The 23,166-nt window shown below is 33.8% G+C and overlaps 1 protein-coding gene across 1 annotated transcript; it reads right to left on the bottom strand.

Moving 5' to 3' along the window:
* Positions 1 to 10,457: 10,457 nt before the first annotated feature.
* On the bottom strand, positions 10,458 to 19,170 carry LOC131862531 ((R)-mandelonitrile lyase-like). The gene is made up of 7 exons (XM_059215005.1): positions 19,031 to 19,170; positions 14,337 to 14,382; positions 12,840 to 12,897; positions 12,294 to 12,314; positions 11,573 to 12,205; positions 10,598 to 11,423; positions 10,458 to 10,500 (listed from the first exon to the last, which is right to left on the bottom strand). The coding sequence occupies exons 1-7, from the start codon at positions 19,168 to 19,170 to the stop codon at positions 10,458 to 10,460; spliced, it is 1,767 nt and encodes a 588-aa protein (XP_059070988.1).
* Between the last annotated feature and the right edge of the window lie 3,996 nt (positions 19,171 to 23,166).

The raw sequence follows: 23,166 nt of genomic DNA on the forward strand, positions 1-23,166 counted from the left end.
TCACCAAGCTATTTTCAAGAGAAGATAATAGATAGAAAGACAAAGAAATTCTTTTGTTGTGCCCTAAATGGTTTAATATAATAAAGTGGTAAGAGAAAATGCTGGCATAACATCCATCAAGAGTAATGTACCTCATAATCACTGCGGCCATCTCCGCCCAAAGTAATTTCAGGTCCTTCTTGTTATAGTCGCCATCCTTCATATTTTTCACCCATTTCCTCTCGCTATCTTTGTCAAAGAAAGCCGCAATGGCTTCTTTCACCGCCTTCATTTCTCTATAGAAATTGTTGCCTTCCATCTGCAAAGAAGATATCTCTGCAACAAAGGTTTCATCATTTCTAAACTCCACTCCAAACATCGTGAGGATGCCTTTCTCCAAACCATTCACAAAATCCTCTGTCACTTTCAGATCATTGCCATGAAGCCTCTCAAGATATGAAACAAGGACCCCATCACTAATGTCCATCCATAGCCCTCTATTCTTTTCCCATTTCTCATAGGAGGTAGGTTCCATTATGTTCTTGTCACCTCCCATTAGAAAGTTATCTTTGCAACAATGGAATCATTATGAGATTTGCCTCTTTAAGATTACCAAGGTGTAGATGTGTGAATCATCATGTGCCAAGTGTCTTAACAAGTGCAATTTCTTTGAGTGTGTAATGTGTAATTGATTGTATAACTACCTTTTCCAAAGAATTAAGCCATCTCTTTAATCTCAATAAGCAAAGTGTGCCTTGGATAGTGGAGCTTAAGCCAACTCTTTGTAATGTGAACTCGTAGGTTATTTTTGGGGAGAATTTTGAAGGGGAAAATGGAATATGGGATGTATAGTTTTTCTACTTTTAATGGGTTGGGGACCTAACCAAGGATAGAAACTACCTTCTTAGACATGATAGCTCCTTTCAAAACCAACTTTTTGCATAGTGGCAAAAGTTGCATCTTTGTATGGGTAGCACCACATCTATTGCAAGAAGTTGTGGGGTAGAGTAACCGATCAAATATCTCCCTTCACTTTCATATGTAATAAACCCTAAGAACAACCTTATTTCTCCAAAAAACTCCCAGTTTAGGAAAGTTACAGCGCTTGGGGAAAGGAAATGTAAAAGAACGAGCAGGTGACATTTGTCACCTTCCACTACTAATGTGGAATTCAAAGAAACGGGAAAAGGGAGTTAAGAAGAGGCTGGAGGGAGAGAGGAGGCTTATGATTTTGGTTTTTAAGTTTGAAAGTATACTCGCTTGGGGGGTGCTAGAGAAAGAGGAGGAGATTGCAAAAAGTTAGAGGGCCTTATTTTTGCACATTGAATACTAATAGTTGGAGGTAGGTGGACATAACTCCTTGTTAATTTAATGTTGTAGATATATGACAATGTGTAAATCCTTGTTAATTTAATGTTGTAGATATACAACAATGCACAATTTTTTAGTGAGCATACATCAAATGTGTTCTTGTGTTATCTCATGCATTGTGAATGTGTTAATGTTTAGCGAGCATGTGTATGCGTGTTTTTACATTATCCCATGCATTGCAAATGTTGGTGTTGTGTTTCCGAGTGTGTGAAGGAAATGGTCACCCTTGGGAGGGAAGAGAAACCTTGAGGCTTAGAGAGGAGCGACCAATATAGCTGGTTGAGAACTCCTCTCATGAAGAGCAAGCAATAGAAAGTGTATGAGTACCCTTAGTGCATGTTTTGTAGGATTGGGTATTAAATTTCTAGGGGTATGAGTACCCCTTGTTCATATGAAAGGAAATGTGTTGGTAGTATATGTGCATAGACATTATGGAAGGAAGGGGCATGAGTACCCTTGGTATTATTAGAAGAATGGGCTAAATTGGATGGAAGCTATCGGTCTTGGAAGGGTGTATTCATGATGTTTCCCTTTATTTTGCATGTTGGATGAGTGTGCTTGAGTGTAACCTAGTTTATCTCTAGTCTTCCAACTTAGGGGTGGCCTATCTTTAGTCCTATGGCTTGGAGGTCATCTCCCATGGTTTGATGGAAAATATGGCATATTTTGTGTAGATAAAGAAATTTGGAATCTTCAAGATGGAGTGGGATTCGCGTAAGAAAATTAGTTGGTTTTTCGATTGGGATTCACCTTAGTAAATTTTTAGGGTATTAAACACATCAAAGTGTTACAACATTCCCAACAAGAGATGAGATGCATCCATAGGTGTACCATCACATATGATCTCATTTTTATATAAACCCATTTGCAAACCCATTAAGAAATATTTATTTACTAGTAATTGATGTTTCTTTTGTAACCACTATCAACATTTACTTTACAAAACATTCCTTCTAATTTGCATATAATTTAAAAAAGGCTCCTTTATAGCGGCTTGTTCTCATGGATGGCTAGTTTCATTAATATTATTTTAAAAATAATAGCTTATACCCCCTTTAGCTCCTTTGCATGTTTGGTTGATGTGCCATTTTGTTCATTTGCTTGAGCTAGGTTGTTTCTAGCCATGACGACTTGTACCTTTTATCTCATTTCTTGTGATAACATGATTTCTATGTAGGTTTTTTTTTAAGGTTTTATCCTAAGCTGTTCCTTTTTAATTTCTAGTTTTTCCTTGTTCAGTGGTTTTTGCTTCATTATTGTTTTATTGCCATTTGTTAGGTATTTTGTTAGTGTTTCTTGTTTTTATTTATTTATCATTTGGCTTCATCACTATTTTTCTAATGCTCTCCTTCTTGTGTGTTATATTAGGATATTATCTAATGCATGTTTTCTTCCATTGTAAGATTTAACATTTGGCTTACATAGTCAGGGGTTAGTTTGAAGGCAAAAACGCAACTATGACACATGTGAATTTCCTTGGAACTTGTGCATAATTTATAATGCATGTTTCCTAGTCTATGATATTTCTACAACTTCCATATTGTATGTGCTAATTTTGTGATACATGTGCCTATTTTACCATATATGCCCTATATGTTGGTAAATATGTCACTTCTTTATCTTTCTAGCCTTAGTTTTAGGTAATTGCACGACTAATTTTTTTGGTGTTATGAATTAGATTATATTGAAGATATCTCAAAATATAACTTGTAGGTTCATATGACATAGATATTTACTAAAAAATACTAACTTATGGTTTATACAACATTAGAAGAATATTACTTTTATCAAACCCCCCCCTTTTTTTAATGTGTATCATATATTTTCTTACTTTATTAGAGTTGAATTTGAGGAGTTAAATTAACCATACACTTTGATTTGGGTTTTATAATGACCAAGTGTCTAAGTTCAATTCCAAACTATTACTTGTGTGTGTTCTCCCCTCACATTCTAGGGTGATCTTGGGGGTAAAAAATAAGTGTTAATTTATTTTATTTTAATGAGGTATAATTAGGGATTTCAGCACACTAAGGGATAACCTAAACTATACACTCTTGTAGGGTATAAAAATAGGGAGAATAAAAGTTATACCCTGAAGGATCCATTGTCCTAACTAGAGCACATTTCCGTCTATCCAAATCTATTAGATCTTGATAGTGTTGGTCACAATTTTTTTTTAGTTTTGAATCCCAAAATATATACCTCTTACTAAGCACCATGGATATCAAATTCAAGGGAAGCTTTTAACCAATTTATAATCATATACGGAACATTTTAATGAATTATTGAGGTAGATAAAATGGCCTTCACTTCTATCTCTAATAAATCAATGGAGAATTCCCTAAATAGTTAGAAGAAATATAACCACAAATGTTAAACACATAATCTAACCCAAAACACACCCATTGCATAGTGGATCCCTATTTTGATTATATACATTTCTTTATTTGTATCATGTCTCATTGGGTTGCATGACAACCAACATTAGAAAGGCTCCAAGGAAATGCAATTTCATGTGTAACTTTAAAAGGGTTATAGGGATGTGCTACAATGATGATTACAGTACCAACTGTACACCGATCATATTCAAATTTCCTTCTTGTGCAACTACACCTTTGAGGAGATCAATTGTCTTGTACAGTATATAAATGATGTAAAAGTCCACCATATTTACATTCAAGTATCAAATGTGACATCTTGGAAATTATAAGGATTATAACTAGAGTTTGGTATTCAAAAAATGGAAATCTAGGGTTTTACATGAAAAATAATGCAGTATAAGTGTCACCAAACATAACCTACATTGAAATTTCATTTATAGAAGTGTCTAGCATAGATCTTTACTTTTACATAGATTAAGGAGGTTGTTTTGCCAAAAATGTGAAATTTGAAATTCAAATTAGAAAGGGACAAGTGTACAATTTTGTACTTGGTTTGATATAGAATACAAGTTAGATCAAGGTAGAAACAACTAAATGGAGGTATATGATTAGAGAAGTGTGATAGTTGGGTAGTTAAAATGAATTTAGTGTTGTGTCTATTGTGAATAGATTGTTCAATGATAAATGTATAGAGATATTTGTGCTTAGAAATAGATAATGAGGCTAGTACAATGAGCCCAAATTCACACAACATTGTGTCATTTGTGATTGTGTATTTGTGTTAATATATTAGCTCAAAATAGGGATAAAATTAAATGAGAAATGACATGGGTATGAAAATTTTTCCATTATGCTATTGTACAATTAACTTTACTTATGCTATGCACACACATTTTGGCCAAGAAGTGATATTTTAAGAATTTTATCTTTTTCACATGTTGATTTTGCAAATTTATTTAATATGATAAATAATTTATCTTTTAAAAAATATACATATCACCATAACATTTAAATAAACCAGCAAAACAATAAAAGTAAGTACTATATAGTGTAAAACATAATTACCAAATCAAACACTTGTACATTTACATCCTCATAATATGCATCTCTTTATTTATAAAACCTTACAACATGCATTTTTGTTATAATATGAATTTAATTTATAAAGAAAGTGCACTTTTGTATGAAAGCTAATTGAAACTCAAATTTAATTATTCTTGTAAATTTCATTACAATGTGCTATCTTGGAAAGTATTTATATTCATAAGATGTAAGAGGTAAAATTGAAATTACAATTTCACACTTTATCAAATACATTACCATGTTTGGTATTATTTAGTTCTAGATGATAAATGAATGAAAGTACAACTAGTGTTCCAATTATTTCAGCATGGTCTTCTCAAAATTTTGAGAGATTGTACGTTCTTGAAGGATATGAATTCCCATATACCTGCACATATTGCATGATCAACATGTACCGTTAATGTTATATAATGAGAGAATTAAAAAATAAATAATCCAATTAAATTATTAAGCTAAATAAATACCTTTCAAGCATCATGGTTTTGGCTTGTGGGTTGGTACCAAGGAAATCCTTATAGATCGAGCCATCCACAACCCTGAGATTATCAACACCTTTCACCATATATCTTTTATTAACCACTAAACCTGCTTGACAACTTCCATCATAATGGTAAAATGTCCCCAGTGCTTCTTTTCAGAGCTTGGCCAAGGCATCATCATTTGATTGATTCTTTGGTAATGCTATTCTGAGGAATTGAAGTGTTTCCAGAAATTTCCACTATCAATAAATGCAAACTCTTGAATAGAAGATGACATACTTAGATTAACCATTACTTTTATACCTTTCACACATTTTTGTAGATCAAGAGAGTGCGAATAGTAGCTGTAACGAACACAGGGATTATCTCGAGGATCTACACTTTTCAGCCAAAGGTCACCCCTTGATAAGGGAAATGCCAACCTAATATCAAGAACAACTAAATATTGTGTATTTGTGCCATTATTCCATTGGATAAGGCTACCACTTTCGATGTAATTTTATGAATTGTCTAAAATCCCCACTACTTGTGTATAAGAATATTCAAGTGGGTTTGAGGATACTATAGTGAAGCCATCACTAGGATTATCTTGAACTTTTTTGAGATTTAAAGAATTTAACGTCGGCCTCCGCTTAAAATGATTTCAAGCTCACGGGCAAATAAATATAAATAGTCTATTCCCTTGTATAATGAGCACTTAGCATAAAGGATAAACCTTACGTAAGCGGAATGTTTTATATTTGTGGCATTACTTTCTTAGATAAAGGTACAACTCTTGATGTAGAGTTGTGAATTGTCTACAATGCTCACTGCCGATGTATAAGCAAATTAAAGTGGTTTTCGAGATTCTATAGTGAATCTTGTACTTGTATTATCTTGAACATGTTTTCTTTTTGAAGGCAAATCTAAAAGAATTGTAATATTGAATTTTTTAAGTTGTTTTCTTGGACTGATTTTACTTAAGAATTGAATTTATGGGCTACCTATGCTTCTTGTTGGCAAAATCACCTCACTATTGGTCTACGATTGATTAAGTGACACTTGATAAGCTAGGGCATCATTAATTCTTGTGAACTCCATTCTAGTAGCCTTGTAGAGATTATTTGTTCTCTTTCCTTCACTCTTGTAGAGATTATTTACTTTCATGCCAACAACACTTTCTCTCCTTGTTTTTCATTTGACGCCTACTTACTTCACTTCTTTTTTGTTAATAAAGGCACACCCAGTTTTCCCTCCAAAAGAGAAATTAAAAAATAAAGAGTTTCAGCTACAATTTTTTTTCTTCTTGTCTTTTCATTTCAGATTTGCAGGCGTCCACATTAAATGACTCTTCTTTCTTTTCTCAACAATCTCTGCAATAAAATTTGACTTTTCATCCAACCTCTACTTTTGAAAATATATTTTCAGCTACAAATCTACCCAACATTTTCTCTTCTTCTTGTTTGATGTTCAGACTAAAAGATCTCATTTGATACACATGCCTTTTCACAGTCTCATAGCTACCTTCGTCAACGCCAAGAGTTGAACCATGAAATAGTGAAATTGCGTGTTATGCGCTTATCGCAGTTTCAGATCTTCCTTTGGTCAATGCAGAGAGTTGATCGAAAAATAGGGATAACATTCTCCACGTGTTATGCACTTCTACTTTCTCATGTTGCAGTTTCGCAGCTAGCTTGGTTAGCTGAAAACATTGACCTGTGAAATAGCGGTAATCCCAAACATAGTTTGTTATGCACTTTTCTTATCTCTTGTCACAGTTTCACAACTGGGTATGTGCAGGACCACGAGGGGCCAAAAAGTGGTGATATTCTTACTAAAGTTCTAATTGATAGGTCGATTGAAAAATATCTATAAATTTCTAACGGTATCACATTTTTTGAATCAGAAACATGCGTCACATTCTATTCTTTATATATTATAGGATTAGAAAAAAGAGAAATTGAATTTCATAAAGTTTTGACCAAGTTATGGTGCTCAAACATACGAGTGTTTTATGTTTTTAAAAAGTTATATTAAAAAAATCATAATTAATTATTTATATAAAAAAAAATACAAAAAATTATGTATCACATCCAGACATGAGTCTCCTACTTATACTAAAATATTATAAAATATTTTTATGATTTGATTGTGATTAGGATGGTCTGACAGACACTCGCTTCTTACCTTTTCCTTCAAATTTATGTATTGCTGCATTGAAATTTCAAATTTTAGTCAAATAGATTTTTAATTTTTTTAAAAAGAACTATTAGATTAGAAACCAGATTCAATTTGATACAAATTCTATTCTTACATATTTTTGAAATAATGTTGGTAGCTTATTCAAATTTTTATGTCAAGTTGCCTAACTCTGTTTTGTTTTTTTCATTGCCACTTAAGGGCATGTTTGGCCCACCATGAACCTGCACATACCCAACTACCTTTGGTCAATGTGGAGTTTTGACCACAAAACAATGATAGTGATAACATGATGTATTATACTATCCCTGTAACATTGTGTCACTAACACGATGTATTATGTATTACTGCAACTACACTTTTTCTGAGCTATTCCAGTTTGTCCAATGCCTTCACCACTTTATGACCCATGTCTTCTTTGTCTAATTCCATGACCAAGAAAACTCCCAATTGTCTTCTTTGTGGCCTTAGACTAAATGCCTTTACTAGCTACATTCTTGTACAACTTGCACATGTACAATCAAATCTACTCAACTAATTGCTAGTATGATACACCACCATCTCAATGAATCTAATCTTCCTCTGGGGCACTAATCCTCCTACATCTCCACCCACTACTATATCTATTCACATCAATGACAATCCAATGCCAACACTTCTGACTCATCATCGGAAATACTAACATCATCTTTAACATAATAGGATTTCTTATTGAATTTTCTTTATTTTCTTTAAACTTTTGTGTTGTTCCTCTGTTTGGACATCTAGATGCATAATGACCAATCTTTCCACACTTAAAAAATTTAATAGGTAACACACCTTTATACTTGTTGGTTCCTCTCTTTACCTTTCTTACAAATTTTTGCTTCCATTTCATCTAGGATCTCATCATCTGAATTTTCATCCATATCTTTTGGGGTTTCAAAGGCTATCTCAGTTATTGCTTTGTCTTTGCCAAACTTCCTCATCCCGAATGTAGTCAAGGTGCCATACAATCATTCCCTGGTGAACTTGGAGGGATCATAGGTTTCTTCAATGGAAGAAATCTTGTCATTGTAACACTCTAGTAAAGTCCTCATAATATTTTCCATCATATCCTTATCATCCAAGGTGTCGCTAAGATCTTTGATGTCATTCACTACACAGTAAACATTCTGAAAATAACTTGTTATGTCTTCACCTTCTTTCATCCTTAAGTTCTCATATTGCAGTCTGCATGTTAGCTAGTTTATCTCTGTAATTTCCTTCATACCTATGTTTTTCAATCATTTCCAAACTTCATAAGCACTATCGAATGGAACAACCTTCACCAATTTAGTTTAGATAGAGCATTAAAGATAGCACTATCGAATGGAACATATTTTATCCGTATCCGTGGCATTAAGAAATGAAGAAACTATTGTAAACGACCTACCTCTATCAAAGACAAGTTGGATGAAAGAGTCAATCTCCATCAAACTAAATCCATCTATAATATAGTTGCCAAAAAAATAATTTTTTTTGCATGGACTTGTAACCTTATAAACTATTCCCAAGAGGAAAATATTAAATTTACTATGTGGAACACCATTGCGATCCAATTATAAGTATTGGGATACTCTTCCTTGAAAACGTGTTTCTCCTTTTTTTGTGACGTTCCATTGTATATATATATATATATATATATATATATATATATATATATATATATATATATATATATATATATATATATATATATATATATATATATATATATATATATATATATATATATATATATATATATATATATATATATATCTCTGTGTGTGTGTGTGTGTGTGTGTGTGTGTGTGTGTGTGTGTGTGTAATTAAGCATTCAAATTTTATTCTAAAATTTCTTAAAAAATATATCATGTTAATATTTATAAAAATAAAAATTATAAACATAACTTACGTTAAAATTTCTTCATTATTTTAAGTTAATTTGAAATTTAAAATATAAATATCACTTTTAGCTTGTGAAGTTGACAATTCCTTCATAAATGCTTCTAGCGTAGATCTTTACTTTTACATGGACAAAGGAGGTTGATGTACCAAAAATATGAAATTTTAAATTCAAATTGGAAAGAGACAAGTTTACAATTATGTAGTTGCCTTGATATAGAATATAAGTTAGATCTAGGTAGAAAGAACCGAAATGGAGGTATATGTTTAGAGAAGTGAGATAACAATGTAGGTAAAATGAATTTAGTGGCGTGTCTATTGTTAATATATTATTTAATGCTAGGTTTATATAGATATTTGTGTTTACAAATAGGTCATGAGGCTAGTAAAATGAGCCCAAATTCACACACTATTGTGTCATTTGCGATTGGGTATCTGAATTAATATATTTGTTCAAAATAGGCATAAAACTAAATGACAAATGGCATGGGTATGCAGAATTTGTGATCATACTATTGTACAATTCATTTTAGTTATGTTATGCACAAACATTTTGGCCAAGAAGTGATATTGTAATAATTTTATCCTTTTCACATGTTCATTTTGTAAATTTATTTAACATGATTTTCTTAAAAAACATACATCTCACCATAACTTATAATTAAACCAACAAAACAAAAAAAGAAGTACTATATAGTGTAAAAAATAAATACCAAATTAAACACTTCTACATTTACATCATCATATAACAATAAATTATAAGAAAAATTATGCATTCCTTTTTTCATAAAACCTTGGAACATGTATTTTTGTTATAATATCAATTCAATTAAAAAAGAAAGTGCACTTTTGTATGAAAGTTAATCAAAGCTCAAATTAAATTTATTCTTGTAAATTTCATAACAATGTGCTATCTTGGAAAATATTTATATTGATAGGAAATGAGAGGTAAATTGAATTATTTACAATTTCACACTTTATCAAAAACATTACCATGTTTGGTATTATTTAGTTCTATGATAAATGAATGTGAGCACAACAAGTGTGCCAATTATTTCAACATGGTCTTCTCATATTTTTAAGAGATTGTGCGTTCTTGAAGGATATGAATTCCCATATACCTGCACATATTGCATGATCAAAATGTATTGTTAATGTTATATTTTTTGAGAATCGAAAAAGAAATAATGCAATAAAATTTTTAATAAAAATAAATACCTTCCAAGCATCATGGTTGTGGCTTGTGGGTTGGTACCAGGGGAATCCTTATAAATTGAGCCATCCACAACTCTGAGATTATCAACACCTTTCACCAGATATCTTTCATTAACCACTAAACCAGCTTGACAACCTCCATGATAATGGTTAAATGTGCCTAGTGCCTCTTTGCAAAGCTTCGCCAAGGCATCATCATTTGATTGATTCTTTGGTAATGCTATTCCAAGGAATTGGAGTGTTTTGGAATTTCCACTATCAGTAAATGCAAACTCTTGGATAGAAGATGACATACTCAGATTAACCATTACTTTTATACCTTTCACACATCTTTGTAGATCAAGAGAGTGTGAATAGTAGTTGTAACGAACATAGGGGTTATCTCGAGGGTCTACGCTTTTAAGCCAAAGATCACCCCTTGATAAGGGAAATGCCAACTTAATATCAAGAACACCTAAATATTGTGTATTTGTACCATTATTCCGTTGGACAAGGCTACCACTTTCGATGTAATTTTGGGAATTGTCTAAAATGCCCGCTAATTGTGAATAAGAATCTTCAAGTGGTTTCGAGGATACTATAGTAAAGGCTGCACTAGGATTATCTTGAACTTGTTTACCTACAAAAGGTGAATCTAAAAGAGCAGGAATATTCATTTCTTTGAGTTGTCTTTTTGGACCAATTCCGCTTAAGAGGAGAAGTTGAGTGCTACCTATGCTTCCTGCTGACAAAATCACCTCACTATTGATTGACAATTGATTAAGTGAAATTTGATAAATGAGACCATCATTATTGCTTCTGAACTCCACTCCGCTAGCCTTTTGCTTTCCTGCAATATAGATTGTTGATAATATTACATGCATACACATAGATGGATATATGAAATATATTTCTGAATATTTTGTAAAAGAATAAAAGGAATACTCATCAAAGTAAAGTAGGGTAGGGGAATTCTGAAAGCAAAATATGAATTGGTACCTGATCCCAAACTGAAGAGTATTCTGCTGGCAGTAGCATTGAGAAGAACTACAATATTTTCTGGATTTGCATACTGGAGTAGATCTGCGGCTGTATGTCTCTTTCCATTCTCGTCAAAGATTGAGCCACTGATCTTGGTGCCAACCAAATGATCGAAAGTGTGGCCGTTGTAAGGAAGAACTCCAGCTTGAAGAAGCCCATCCTTGGTAGCAGAATTCCAAGTAGAAAGCTTGTATTGTTGGAAGGCATTCAACCGTTCTACCCATTCATATGACTCATATACAAGTTTCTCATCCCACTTTATTTTCCGAATATATTCAGTGCTCGCCCTGCTGTAGACTCCACCGTTGATGGCTGATCCGCCTCCTAAAACTCTCGCCCGTACCAACTGCACTCCATCTTCTGAGACAAACCCCTGCGCTACTTTGGGATTAGTTGTGGGAGACCCTCTGAAATCCTCCACATCGGGAATTCCGTAAGGAGAGTCTCCCCTCTCCAATACTAAAACAGAGTAGTGCTGTGAGAGAGTTGCTGCCAGGGGACATCCCGCTGTACCTCCTCCAACCACAATGTAATCATATGATCTTGAAGCTGCCTTTTGAGCATCTGCTGTCATAAACGAATATGGGTACTCTGCAGTTGCACACAGAATCGTCAATGTCAAAAACAATCCTATGCTAAGAAACAACTATATTGATTCCAAACAAAAGTTTTTACCCACCCGGATTAGATGTTGCTGCTTCTGAACAGAATTGATGTGTAAACATCAGCAGGCATGAAATCAGAAGAAATAATTTCTCCATACTGAATGTGATTAACCAGTCTAATTCTTCTTCGAATGAATGTTTTGTGATGTATTTGCAATCGTTGCACTTATTTATAGATATTGTCTTTGAAATAGAATAAGAACAGTTCACGCGTATCTATCCATATGGATAGTATCGAGAATTTACTATGCATATTTATCCAAATTTTATATTGTCCTTGGTGGTTTTGTCAAACAAATCCCGTGATTGAAAAGTTCAAATTAGAAAATGAAATAAATTTTGTCAACCAATTATTGTTGAATTATCATCCCTCCACTGTCTTCGGTTTAATTAAAACAATAAAATAATGGACCATCTTGCATAAGAGTCTTTTACCAAGTCCAGTCAAGGGCAAGTGGAAATGTAACATGTCTGTCTTGCAGCCCATACGGTTTCATTCGTAATTTTATACATATTAACATATGGTCAACGTCTATCTACGTTTATACATATTAACATACGGTCAGCCAGACTTGTTGCAACACATATTGAATGCTCCAATTGTGCAAGATTCTCTTTCTACAAGAATTGACAATGCAAAGAGTCACCCTCAATTAAGATGTTTGAAATTTGAAAGGATTTAGTCAACAAGAGACCTTGGAGAAGGGCATGTGCTTCTGTCATATTATTATAACCATCCAGGAATGGAAGTACTGAAGCTACAAGAATATTTCCTTTATGATCCCTAATTACACACCCACCACCTGCTTTGCGTGCATTGTGTTTGGTTGCCCCATTAAAGTTTAACTTTAACTTACCTTTCAGAGGACGAATCCAATTGATTTTTAATCTATCTATTGTTCTTTTGGGGGGTTGGAAAGAGCTTCCCGTAAAAGGGAGATTAATGTGTTCCCAGGATTGAAGGAGTTTTTAATCCCAATCTGAAAACGAAGAGTTGATTGATTTGGATTTTGCTACATATGCATTTACTACTTCTGAAATAGAAGTTTCAATTTTCTGCAAGACCCGAGATAAGCTTGAAGGTTCCTATCTAAAGATCCTCTTGTTTCTTTCCCACTAGGTGATCATAGGAGGGATGAATTTCCAGATGCGAGAAAAAAATGATTGATGATAGAGTGAAGGCCAATTTGTGAATATATCCCAGAGATTCTCTGATAAGGGATAAATCCAATTCATTTTATTAATGATGTGAGCCCAATAGGACTGTGCAAAGGAACATTGTAATAGAAGGTGATCCACATCCTCTTGAGCCTATCCACAAAGAACACACCAAAAAGGATCAACAATCCCAAGTTTGATTAATTTGTCTTTTGTTAGAATCCTCCAAGCAAAGCATCCATCTTTAGAAAGGTCAACTTCATTCCAGCAGAATGAAAATGACCTTTGAGGTTGTGCTTGCTGCTCTTGACTGATAAGGGAGTTGTAACCTATTTTTATAGCTTCAACTCAATCTCAATACTTGGAGAATATGAGTTACGATTTGCAATTCCAAAATGCTCCAAAAGATTTATGGCGTATATAATTTGAATTGTAAAGATGCTAAAATCATATTATCAAAACTCAACTCTTAGGAAATAATGTAGGAGCCGTAATTTGTTGGCAAACTACATGTTCACACCTAATAACTTACAAAAATTGAGGCTACACCATATATAATTTTTCATCCAAGTTCTCATTCAAGAAGACAGTTTTCACATCAATTTGATACATATTCTAACTAGATTGAATAGTTATAAATGAGAATTTTTTTTGGGACTTGTAATGTCCACACATAGGACAATTATGCGAGTTAATTTAACTTATTGATAATTTATAATTAAAATATAATCCTATTGTTGCTATATAAATAGTTATAAGGTGAGGTTGTTCGTATAACTACGAGTGGTATCTTATCTTGTGAATGTTATAGATGGATTTTTTTTGATTGAGATAAACGGGTTTTACAGGGACCCGAAACCCAAAGTTAAAGAGCACAACAAACATAAGAAGTCACTAACTAGTCTGTAACCAATGACATAACAACCACGGAAACAGTGGCCAAACCTACACAACAAAAAAAAAAATAGAACAAGAAAAAACTTAAAGTTACTCACTCGACCAGAGATTACTTCATCTTCGAATTCTTTTGAGTCACCCTCTTATTGATGTCCTCGAGCTCATCCATGATGAACCTGGAGGTATTATTTTCCTGGTTTGTGCTTCTAGTCCTTGTATAGGGACCTGTGGTGGTTTGAAGTCTCGTACCCTGCAAGTTTGGTTCCTGGATTCTCTTCTTCCGTTTGATGTCAGAGGATGGAATGCTTCTGTTGGTCTAAGCTCTTTGATCCGCTATCATCGCATTTACCTTTTTAAGACCCCGAGCACTGTTATTCATGGCTTCCCTACTGATACCACTAGGTTCTTCAGATTACCCTTAATTTCTTTCAAGATAATCTCCAATTGACCAATCCTTGATTCCTGATCTATTTTCATGGTCTTTACATCTTCTGTGAGTTCCTGTGTCATTCAGAGAAGTTTATCCATCTTGCTTTCCATGGGCGTCTCGGTAAAAGTATTAATGATATCTTTAATTCCATCCTTTAACAAATTAATCTCCTTACTGACCCAAAGAAAGCAATTCTCCTGGCTTTTGACAGCACTGCTAAGGAGAGTAAAAAAATTAGAATCTTTTTGGGTAGCCCCCATTCCCCTTGTTCAATGTCAATGGGGATTTCCAACTTTATTTCCTTCTGCTTTTCCTTGGTTTCCCCAATTTTTCTAGTTTTAGACTTCTTCGTATTCAGCAGCCCCAAATCTTGCAATTTGGGGTTTGGGTTTTTATACTTATTGGCAGCCCATATGGGGTGTTTTTTTCTTCTGTTTCTTCCAGTGCCAGGTGTAATATTTCATTGGGGGCATTCCTCCTGAGAGGGACGGTATATCAAATCATCCGAGACATTGAGTTCTCACCCTTCCATAGCCATACCAGAATCTTCTTCGTCCATCTTCGTATCCGACACATAATGAACAACATTGTTGGAGGGAGATTTGGGGGGTTTAACCGGTCGTGAGGGTTTAACCCCAAGATCCTTAGCATATTCCATGGTGAGCATGATTAGCCCCTCATTGGTTCAGCAACACCTAGGCCTTGAAAAGCATCATGAAATTTTTTATTTTATTTTTTGTTTTCAATGTTGTGTTAAGGTTGTATAAGGTCCAAGGGACCATTTGAGGTCATTATAAATCATATTTGAAGGCATTAAGCCATTTCGTAAAAGGGAGATTAATGTGTTCCTAGGATTGAAGGATTTTTTAATCCCAATCTGAAAATGAAGAGTTGATTGATTTGGATTTTTCTACATATGCATGTACTACTTCTAAAATAGAAGTTTTAATTTTTTGCAAGACCCGAGATAAGCTTGACAGTTCCTTTCTAAAGATCCTCTTGTTTCTTTCCCACTAAGTGATCACAGGAGGGATGAATTTCCAAATGTAAGAAAAAAATGATTGATGATAGAGTGAAGGCCAATTTGTGAATATATCCTAGAGATTCCTTGATAAGAGAGAAAACCAATTCAATTTATTAACGATGTGAGCCCAACAGGACTGTGCAGAGGAACATTGTAATAGAAGGTGATCCACACCCTCTTGAGCCTACCCACAAAAAACACACCAAAAAGGATCAACAATCCCAAGTTTGACTAATTTGTCATTTGTTAGAATCCTCCAAGCAAAGTATCCATCTTTAGGAAGGACAACTTCATTCCAGCAAAATGAAAATGACCTTTGAGGTTGTGCTTGCTGCTCTTGACTGATAAGGGAGTTGTAACCTATTTTTACAGGTTCAACTCAATCTCAATACTTGGAGAATATGAGTTACAATTTGCAATTCCAAAATGCTCCAAAAGATTGATGGTGTATATAATTTGAATTGTAAAGATGCTCAAATCAAATTATCAAAACTCAACTCTTAGGAAATAACGTAGGAGGCCAAATTGATTGGCAAACTAGATGTTCACATCTAATAACTTTAAAAAATTGAGGCTACACCATATATAATTTTTCATCCACATTCGCATTCAAGAAGACACTTTTCACATCAATTTGATACATATTCTAACTAGATTGAATAGTTATAGATGAGAATTTTTTTTGGGACTTGTAATGTCCACACATAGGACAATTATGCGAGTTAATTTAACTTATTGACAATTTATAATTAAAATATAATCCTATTGTTGCTATATAAATAGTTATAAGGTGAGGTTGTCCCTATAAATACAAGTGGCATCTTATCTTGTGAATGTTATAGATGGATTTTTTTGATTGAGTAAATGGGTTTTATAGGAACCCAAAATCCAAATTTAAAGAGCACAAAGAAATAAGAAGTCGCTAACCAGTTTTTAACCAATGACATAAGAACCACAAAAATAGTGGCCAAGCCCACACAACAACACAAAAAGAATAGAACAAGAAAAAACCTAAAACTCACTCAACCAGAGATTACTTCATCTCTGATATCTTTTGATTCACCCTCTTATTGATGTCCTCAAGCTCATCCATGATGAACCTTGGAGGTATTATTCTCCTGGTTCTTGCTTCTAGTCCTTGTATAGGGACCTGTGGTGGTTTGAAGTTTCATACCCTGCAAGTTTGGTTCCTAGATTCTCTTCTTCTGTTTGATGTAAAAGGATGGAATGCTTGTGTTGGACTAAGCTCTTTGATCCACTATCATCTCATTTACCTTTTAAAGACCCCGAACACTGTTATTCATGGCTTCCCTGCTGATATCCACTAGGTTCTTCAGATTACCCTTAATTTCTTATAAGCTAATCTCCAACTGACGAGTCCTCGATTCCTGATCTGTTTTCATGGTCTTTACATCTTCTTTGTGTTCCTGTGTCATTCAGAGAATTTTATCCGTCTTTCTTTCTATGGGCGTCTCAGTGAAATTCTTAATGATATCTTTAATTCCATCCTTTAACAAATTAATCTCCTTACTGACCCAAAGAAAGAAATTCTCCTGGCTTTTGACAGTGCTGCTAAGGAGAGTACCCAAATAAGAATATTTTGGGTATCCCCCTGTTCCCCCTGTTCAATGTTAATGGGGATTTCTAGCTTTATTTCCTTCTACTTTCCCTTGGTTTCCCAATTTTTCCAGTTTTAGACTTCTTCATATTTGGTGGCCCCGAATCTTGTAATTTGGGGTTTGGGTTTTATTTATAGCTATCAAAACAGGTTGTAAAAGGCTTATAAAACCAGGGACGGTAAGATCATGAGGGGTTGGTGTGTATTGAAAGAAGAAAATCAATAAAACTTTGAGGTTTCCTGCAATTTTCTGAGTATTCTCAATGTGACAGTCTAATATCAGTTGTTTTTTCTTCTTGGAAACTTATTAATTAGCATTTGAGATCACTTGAGAATGATATAGGGGTGAATCCACAATATTTTGGTTTTGGTTTCATTTCTTGTCATTAAGTTTTGGAAGAGATATACCAAATTTTGTAAAAACTATTAAAAACCCTAGGTAGGGTAAACCATGACTTTGGAAATGTAATAAACCTCCATTTCATGTTGATCAAAGGATAATATTTGGTGGAATGGAGGAAAATAGCAAATATTTTCATTTTTTTTTGGTTTCAGGGTCTTAAGTTAAGGTTGGCATGTGCAAAATGATGTCAAAATGCTTATTTGACAATGGTAGAGTTTGGTAAAAATCTGATTCCTGTGTGTTACAAAGCTTTGTAATATTTTTTATGCAAGGATTATTGTTAAAATGTCACATGTATGGAAATAAAATTGAGTCTACTTTCAGTTTTTTCAATTCTGATGGAATTTAATCTAAAAAAGACCAAGTTATGATCATTTTTGTGAAAGCAGCCTGTTCAGAAAATGGTTTATCAGATTTATAGTTAGAAAATGTGTTGGTACAACTACGTATGGTAGAATAAGGACTTGAAACTTCTTGTATGGATATATTATGATGTTGTGAACAAAATTCCTTCTTATCAGAAAAATTCATCTTATGATTTTAGGGGTCAAATGAGTCAATTTCTAAAAACTACCATGTCTATGTGAGTTCCGGTCACTACTGCTACGAGAATGTTGCAAAAAACTATTATATGATTTTTTTATGTTCTTGGTGGCCATGTGTCATCTTTTAATGTGAAAATTATAATTCCAAAGTGTCTAAAGGTATTGACTTGTAGAGTTTGGCATTGTGACATGAGTTTATGGACAAGTTGCATCCTCATAGGGAAGTGGTTTGTGTGAGTAGGATATAAGGGTTTGGCGAAGTCTGTGTGTTTTTGAGTCTCAATTTTTCCTTAGACATATGTAATTAGCCTAATGAAATGTATTCCGAGGATTGGATTGAGTTTGTGAAGTTGATGTTTACTTTTGGTGGTTTGTGTAGCCTAGTGGTTTGAGAAAACCTATGTGTTTGAGTTGTGTTTAGGTGAGTGTTGCTACAAAATAAATTTATATGTGTTTGAACCTGATATGAAGGGATGATTTTAGTCATGGACATGAGCCTTTGCATCACTCATGCAGAACAGGGTTATCACCATTTTTGGCATGATTCACCAAGCTATTTTCAAGAGAAGATAATAGATAGAAAGACAAAGAAATTCTTTTGTTGTGCCCTAAATGGTTTAATATAATAAAGTGGTAAGAGAAAATGCTAGCATAACATCCATCAAGAGTAATGTACCTCATAATCACTGCGGCCATCTCCGCCCAAAGTAATTTCAGGTCCTTCTTGTTATAGTCGCCGTCCTTCATATTTTTCACCCATTTCCTCTCGCTATCTTTGTCAAAGAAAGCCGCAATGGCTTCTTTCACCGCCTTCATTTCTCTATAGAAATTGTTGCCTTAAATCTGCAAAGAAGATATCTCTGCAACAAAGGTTTCATCATTTCTAAACTCCACTCCAAACATCGTGAGGATGCCTTTCTCCAAACCATTCACAAAATCCTCTGTCACTTTCAGATCATTGCCACGAAGCCTCTCAAGATATGAAACAAGGACCCCATCAGTAATCTCCATCCATAGCCCTCTATTCTTTTCCCATTTCTCATAGGAGGTAGGTTCCATTATGTTCTTGTCACCTCCCATTAGAAAGTTATCTTTGCAACAATGGAATCATTATGAGATTTGCCTCTTTAAGATTACCAAGGCGTAGATGTGTGAATCATCATGTGCCAAGTGTCTTAACAAGTGCAATTTCTTTGAGTCTGTAATGTGTAATTGATTGTATAACTACCTTTTCCAAAGAATTAAGAATTTTGAAGGGGAAAATGGAATATGGGATGTATAGTTTTTCTACTTTTAATGGGTTGGGGACCTAACCAAGGATAGAAACTACCTTCTTAGACATGATAGCTCCTTTCAAAACTAACTTTTTGCATAGTGGCAAAAGTTGCATCTTTGTATGGGTAGCACCACATCTATTGCAAGAAGTTGTGGGGTAGAGTAACCGATCAAATATCTCCCTTCACTTTCATATGTAATAGACCCTAAGAACAACCTTATTTCTCCAAAAAAATCCCAGTTTAGGAAAGTTACAGCTCCTGGGGAAAGGAAATGTAAAAGAACGAGCAGGTGACATTTGTCACGTTCCACTACTAATGTGGAATTCAAAGAAACGGGAAAAGGGAGTTAAGAAGAGGCTGGAGGGAGAGAGGAGGCTTATGATTTTGGTTTTTAAGTTTGAAAGTATACTTGCTTGGGGGGTGCTAGAGAAAGAGGAGGAGATTGCAAAAAGTTAGAGGGCCTTATTTTTGCACATTGAATACTAATAGTTGGAGGTAGGTGGACATAACTCCTTGTTAATTTAATGTCGTAGATATATGACAATGTGTAAATCCTTGTTAATTTAATGTTGTAGATATACAACAATGCACAATTTTTTAGTGAGCATACATCAAATGTGTTCTTGTGTTATCTCATGCATTGTGAATTTGTTAATGTTTAGCGAGCATGTGTATGTGTGTTTTTACATTATCCCATGCATTGCAAATGTTGGTGTTGTGTTTTCGAGGGTGTGAAGGAAATGGTCACCCTTGGGAGGGAAGAGAAACCTTGAGGCTTAGAGAGGAGCGACCAATATAGCTGGTTGAGAACTCCTCTCATGAAGAGCAAGCAATAGAAAGTGTATGAGTACCCTTAGTGCATGTTTTGTAGGATTGGGTATTAAATTTCTAGGGGTATGAGTACCCCTTGTTCATATGAAAGGAAATGTGTTGGTAGTATATGTGCATAGACATTATGGAAGGAAGGGGCATGAGTACCCTTGGTATTATTAGAAGAATGGGCTAAATTGGATGGAAGCTATCGGTCTTGGAAGGGTGTATTCATGATGTTTCCCTTTATTTTGCATGTTGGATGAGTGTGCTTGAGTGTAACCTAGTTTATCTCTAGTCTTCCAACTTAGGGGTGGCCTATCTTTAGTCCTATGGCTTGGAGGTCATCTCCCATGGTTTGATGGAAAATATGGCATATTTTGTGTAGATAAAGAAATTTGGAATCTTCAAGATGGAGTGGGATTCGCGTAAGAAAATTAGTTGGTTTTTCGATTGGGATTCACCTTAGTAAATTTTTAGGGTATTAAACACATCAAAGTGTTACAACATTCCCAACAAGAGATGAGATGCATCCATAGGTGTACCATCACATATGATCTCATTTTTATATAAACCCATTTGCAAACCCATTAAGAAATATTTATTTACTAGTAATTGATGTTTCTTTTGTAACCACTATCAACATTTACTTTACAAAACATTCCTTCTAATTTGCATATAATTTAAAAAAGGCTCCTTTATAGCGGCTTGTTCTCATGGATGGCTAGTTTCATTAATATTATTTTAAAAATAATAGCTTATACCCCCTTTAGCTCCTTTGCATGTTTGGTTGATGTGCCATTTTGTTCATTTGCTTGAGCTAGGTTGTTTCTAGCCATGACGACTTGTACCTTTTATCTCATTTCTTGTGATAACATGATTTATATGTAGGTTTTTTTTTAAGGTTTTATCCTAAGCTGTTCCTTTCTAATTTCTAGTTTTTCCTTGTTCGGTGGTTTTTGCTTCATTATTGTTTTATTGTCATTTGTTAGGTATTTTGTTAGTGTTTCTTGTTTTTATTTATTTATCATTTGGCTTCATCACTATTTTTCTAATGCTCTCCTTCTTGTGTGTTATATTAGGATATTATCTAATGCATGTTTTCTTCCATTGTAAGATTTAACATTTGGCTTACATAGTCAGGGGTTAGTTTGAAGGCAAAAACGCAACTATGACACATGTGAATTTCCTTGGAACTTGTGCATAATTTATAATGCATGTTTCCTAGTCTATGATATTTCTACAACTTCCATATTGTATGTGCTAATTTTGTGATACATGTGCCTATTTTACCATATATGCCCTATATGTTGGTAAATATGTCACTTCTTTATCTTTCTAGCCTTAGTTTTAGGTAATTGCACGACTAAATTTTTTGGTGTTATGAATTAGATTATATTGAAGATATCTCAAAATATAACTTGTAGGTTCATATGACATAGATATTTACTAAAAAATACTAACTTATGGTTTATACAACATTAGAAGAATATTACTTTTATCAAACCCCCCGTTTTTTTTAATGTGTATCATATATTTTCTTACTTTATTAGAGTTGAATTTGAGGAGTTAAATTAACCATACACTTTGATTTGGGTTTTATAATTACCAAGTGTCTAAGTTCAATTCCAAACTATTACATGTGTGTGTTCTCCCCTCACATTCTAGGGTGATCTTGGGGGTAAAAAATAAGTGTTAATTTATTTTATTTTTATGAGGTATAAATAGGGATTTCAGCACACTAAGGGATAACCTAAACTATACACTCTTGTAGGGTATAAAAATAGGGAGAATAAAAGTTATACCCTGAAGGATCCATTGTCCTAACTAGAGCACATTTCCGTCTATCCAAATCTATTAGATCTTGATAGTGTTGGTCACAATTTTTTTTTAGTTTTGAATCCCAAAATATATACCTCTTACTAAGCACCATGGATATCAAATTCAAGGGAAGCTTTTAACCAATTTATAATCATATACGGAACATTTTAATGAATTATTGAGGTAGATAAAATGGCCTTCACTTCTATCTCTAATAAATCAATGGAGAATTCCCTAAATAGTTAGAAGAAATATAACCACAAATGTTAAACACATAATCTAACCCAAAACACACCCATTGCATAGTGGATCCCTATTTTGATTATATACATTTCTTTATTTGTATCATGTCTCATTGGGTTGCATGACAACCAACATTAGAAAGGCTCCAAGGAAATGCAATTTCATGTGTAACTTTAAAAGGGTTATAGGGATGTGCTACAATGATGATTACAGTACCAACTGTACACCGATCATATTCAAATTTCCTTCTTGTGCAACTACACCTTTGAGGAGATCAATTGTCTTGTACAGTATATAAATGATGTAAAAGTCCACCATATTTACATTCAAGTATCAAATGTGACATCTTGGAAATTATAAGGATTATAACTCGAGTTTGGTATTCAAAAAATGGAAATCTAGGGTTTTACATGAAAAATAATGCAGTATAAGTGTCACCAAACATAACCTACATTGAAATTTCATTTATAGAAGTGTCTAAAATAGATCTTTACTTTTACATAGATTAAGGAGGTTGTTTTGCCAAAAATGTGAAATTTGAAATTCAAATTAGAAAGCGACAAGCGTACAATTTTGTACTTGGTTTGATATAGAATACAAGTTAGATCAAGGTAGAAACAACTAAATGGAGGTATATGATTATAGAAGTGTGATAGTTGGG

The sequence above is a fragment of the Cryptomeria japonica genome, unplaced genomic scaffold (assembly GCF_030272615.1).
Source record: "Cryptomeria japonica unplaced genomic scaffold, Sugi_1.0 HiC_scaffold_44, whole genome shotgun sequence".
Taxonomy (NCBI): Eukaryota; Viridiplantae; Streptophyta; class Pinopsida; order Cupressales; family Cupressaceae; genus Cryptomeria; species Cryptomeria japonica.

Coding starts and splice junctions, on each gene's coding strand:
- LOC131862531 (XM_059215005.1), bottom strand. CDS start 19,170: ATGAAGGCGGTGAAAGAAGCCATTGCGGCTTTCTTTGACAAAGATAGC. Junction 12,315..12,839: donor TGCAACAAGTCTGGCTGACC/GTATGTTAATAT, acceptor AATTCTGTTCAG/AAGCAGCAACATCTAATCCG. Junction 10,501..10,597: donor ACAACCATGATGCTTGGAAG/GTATTTATTTTT, acceptor CAATATGTGCAG/GTATATGGGAATTCATATCC.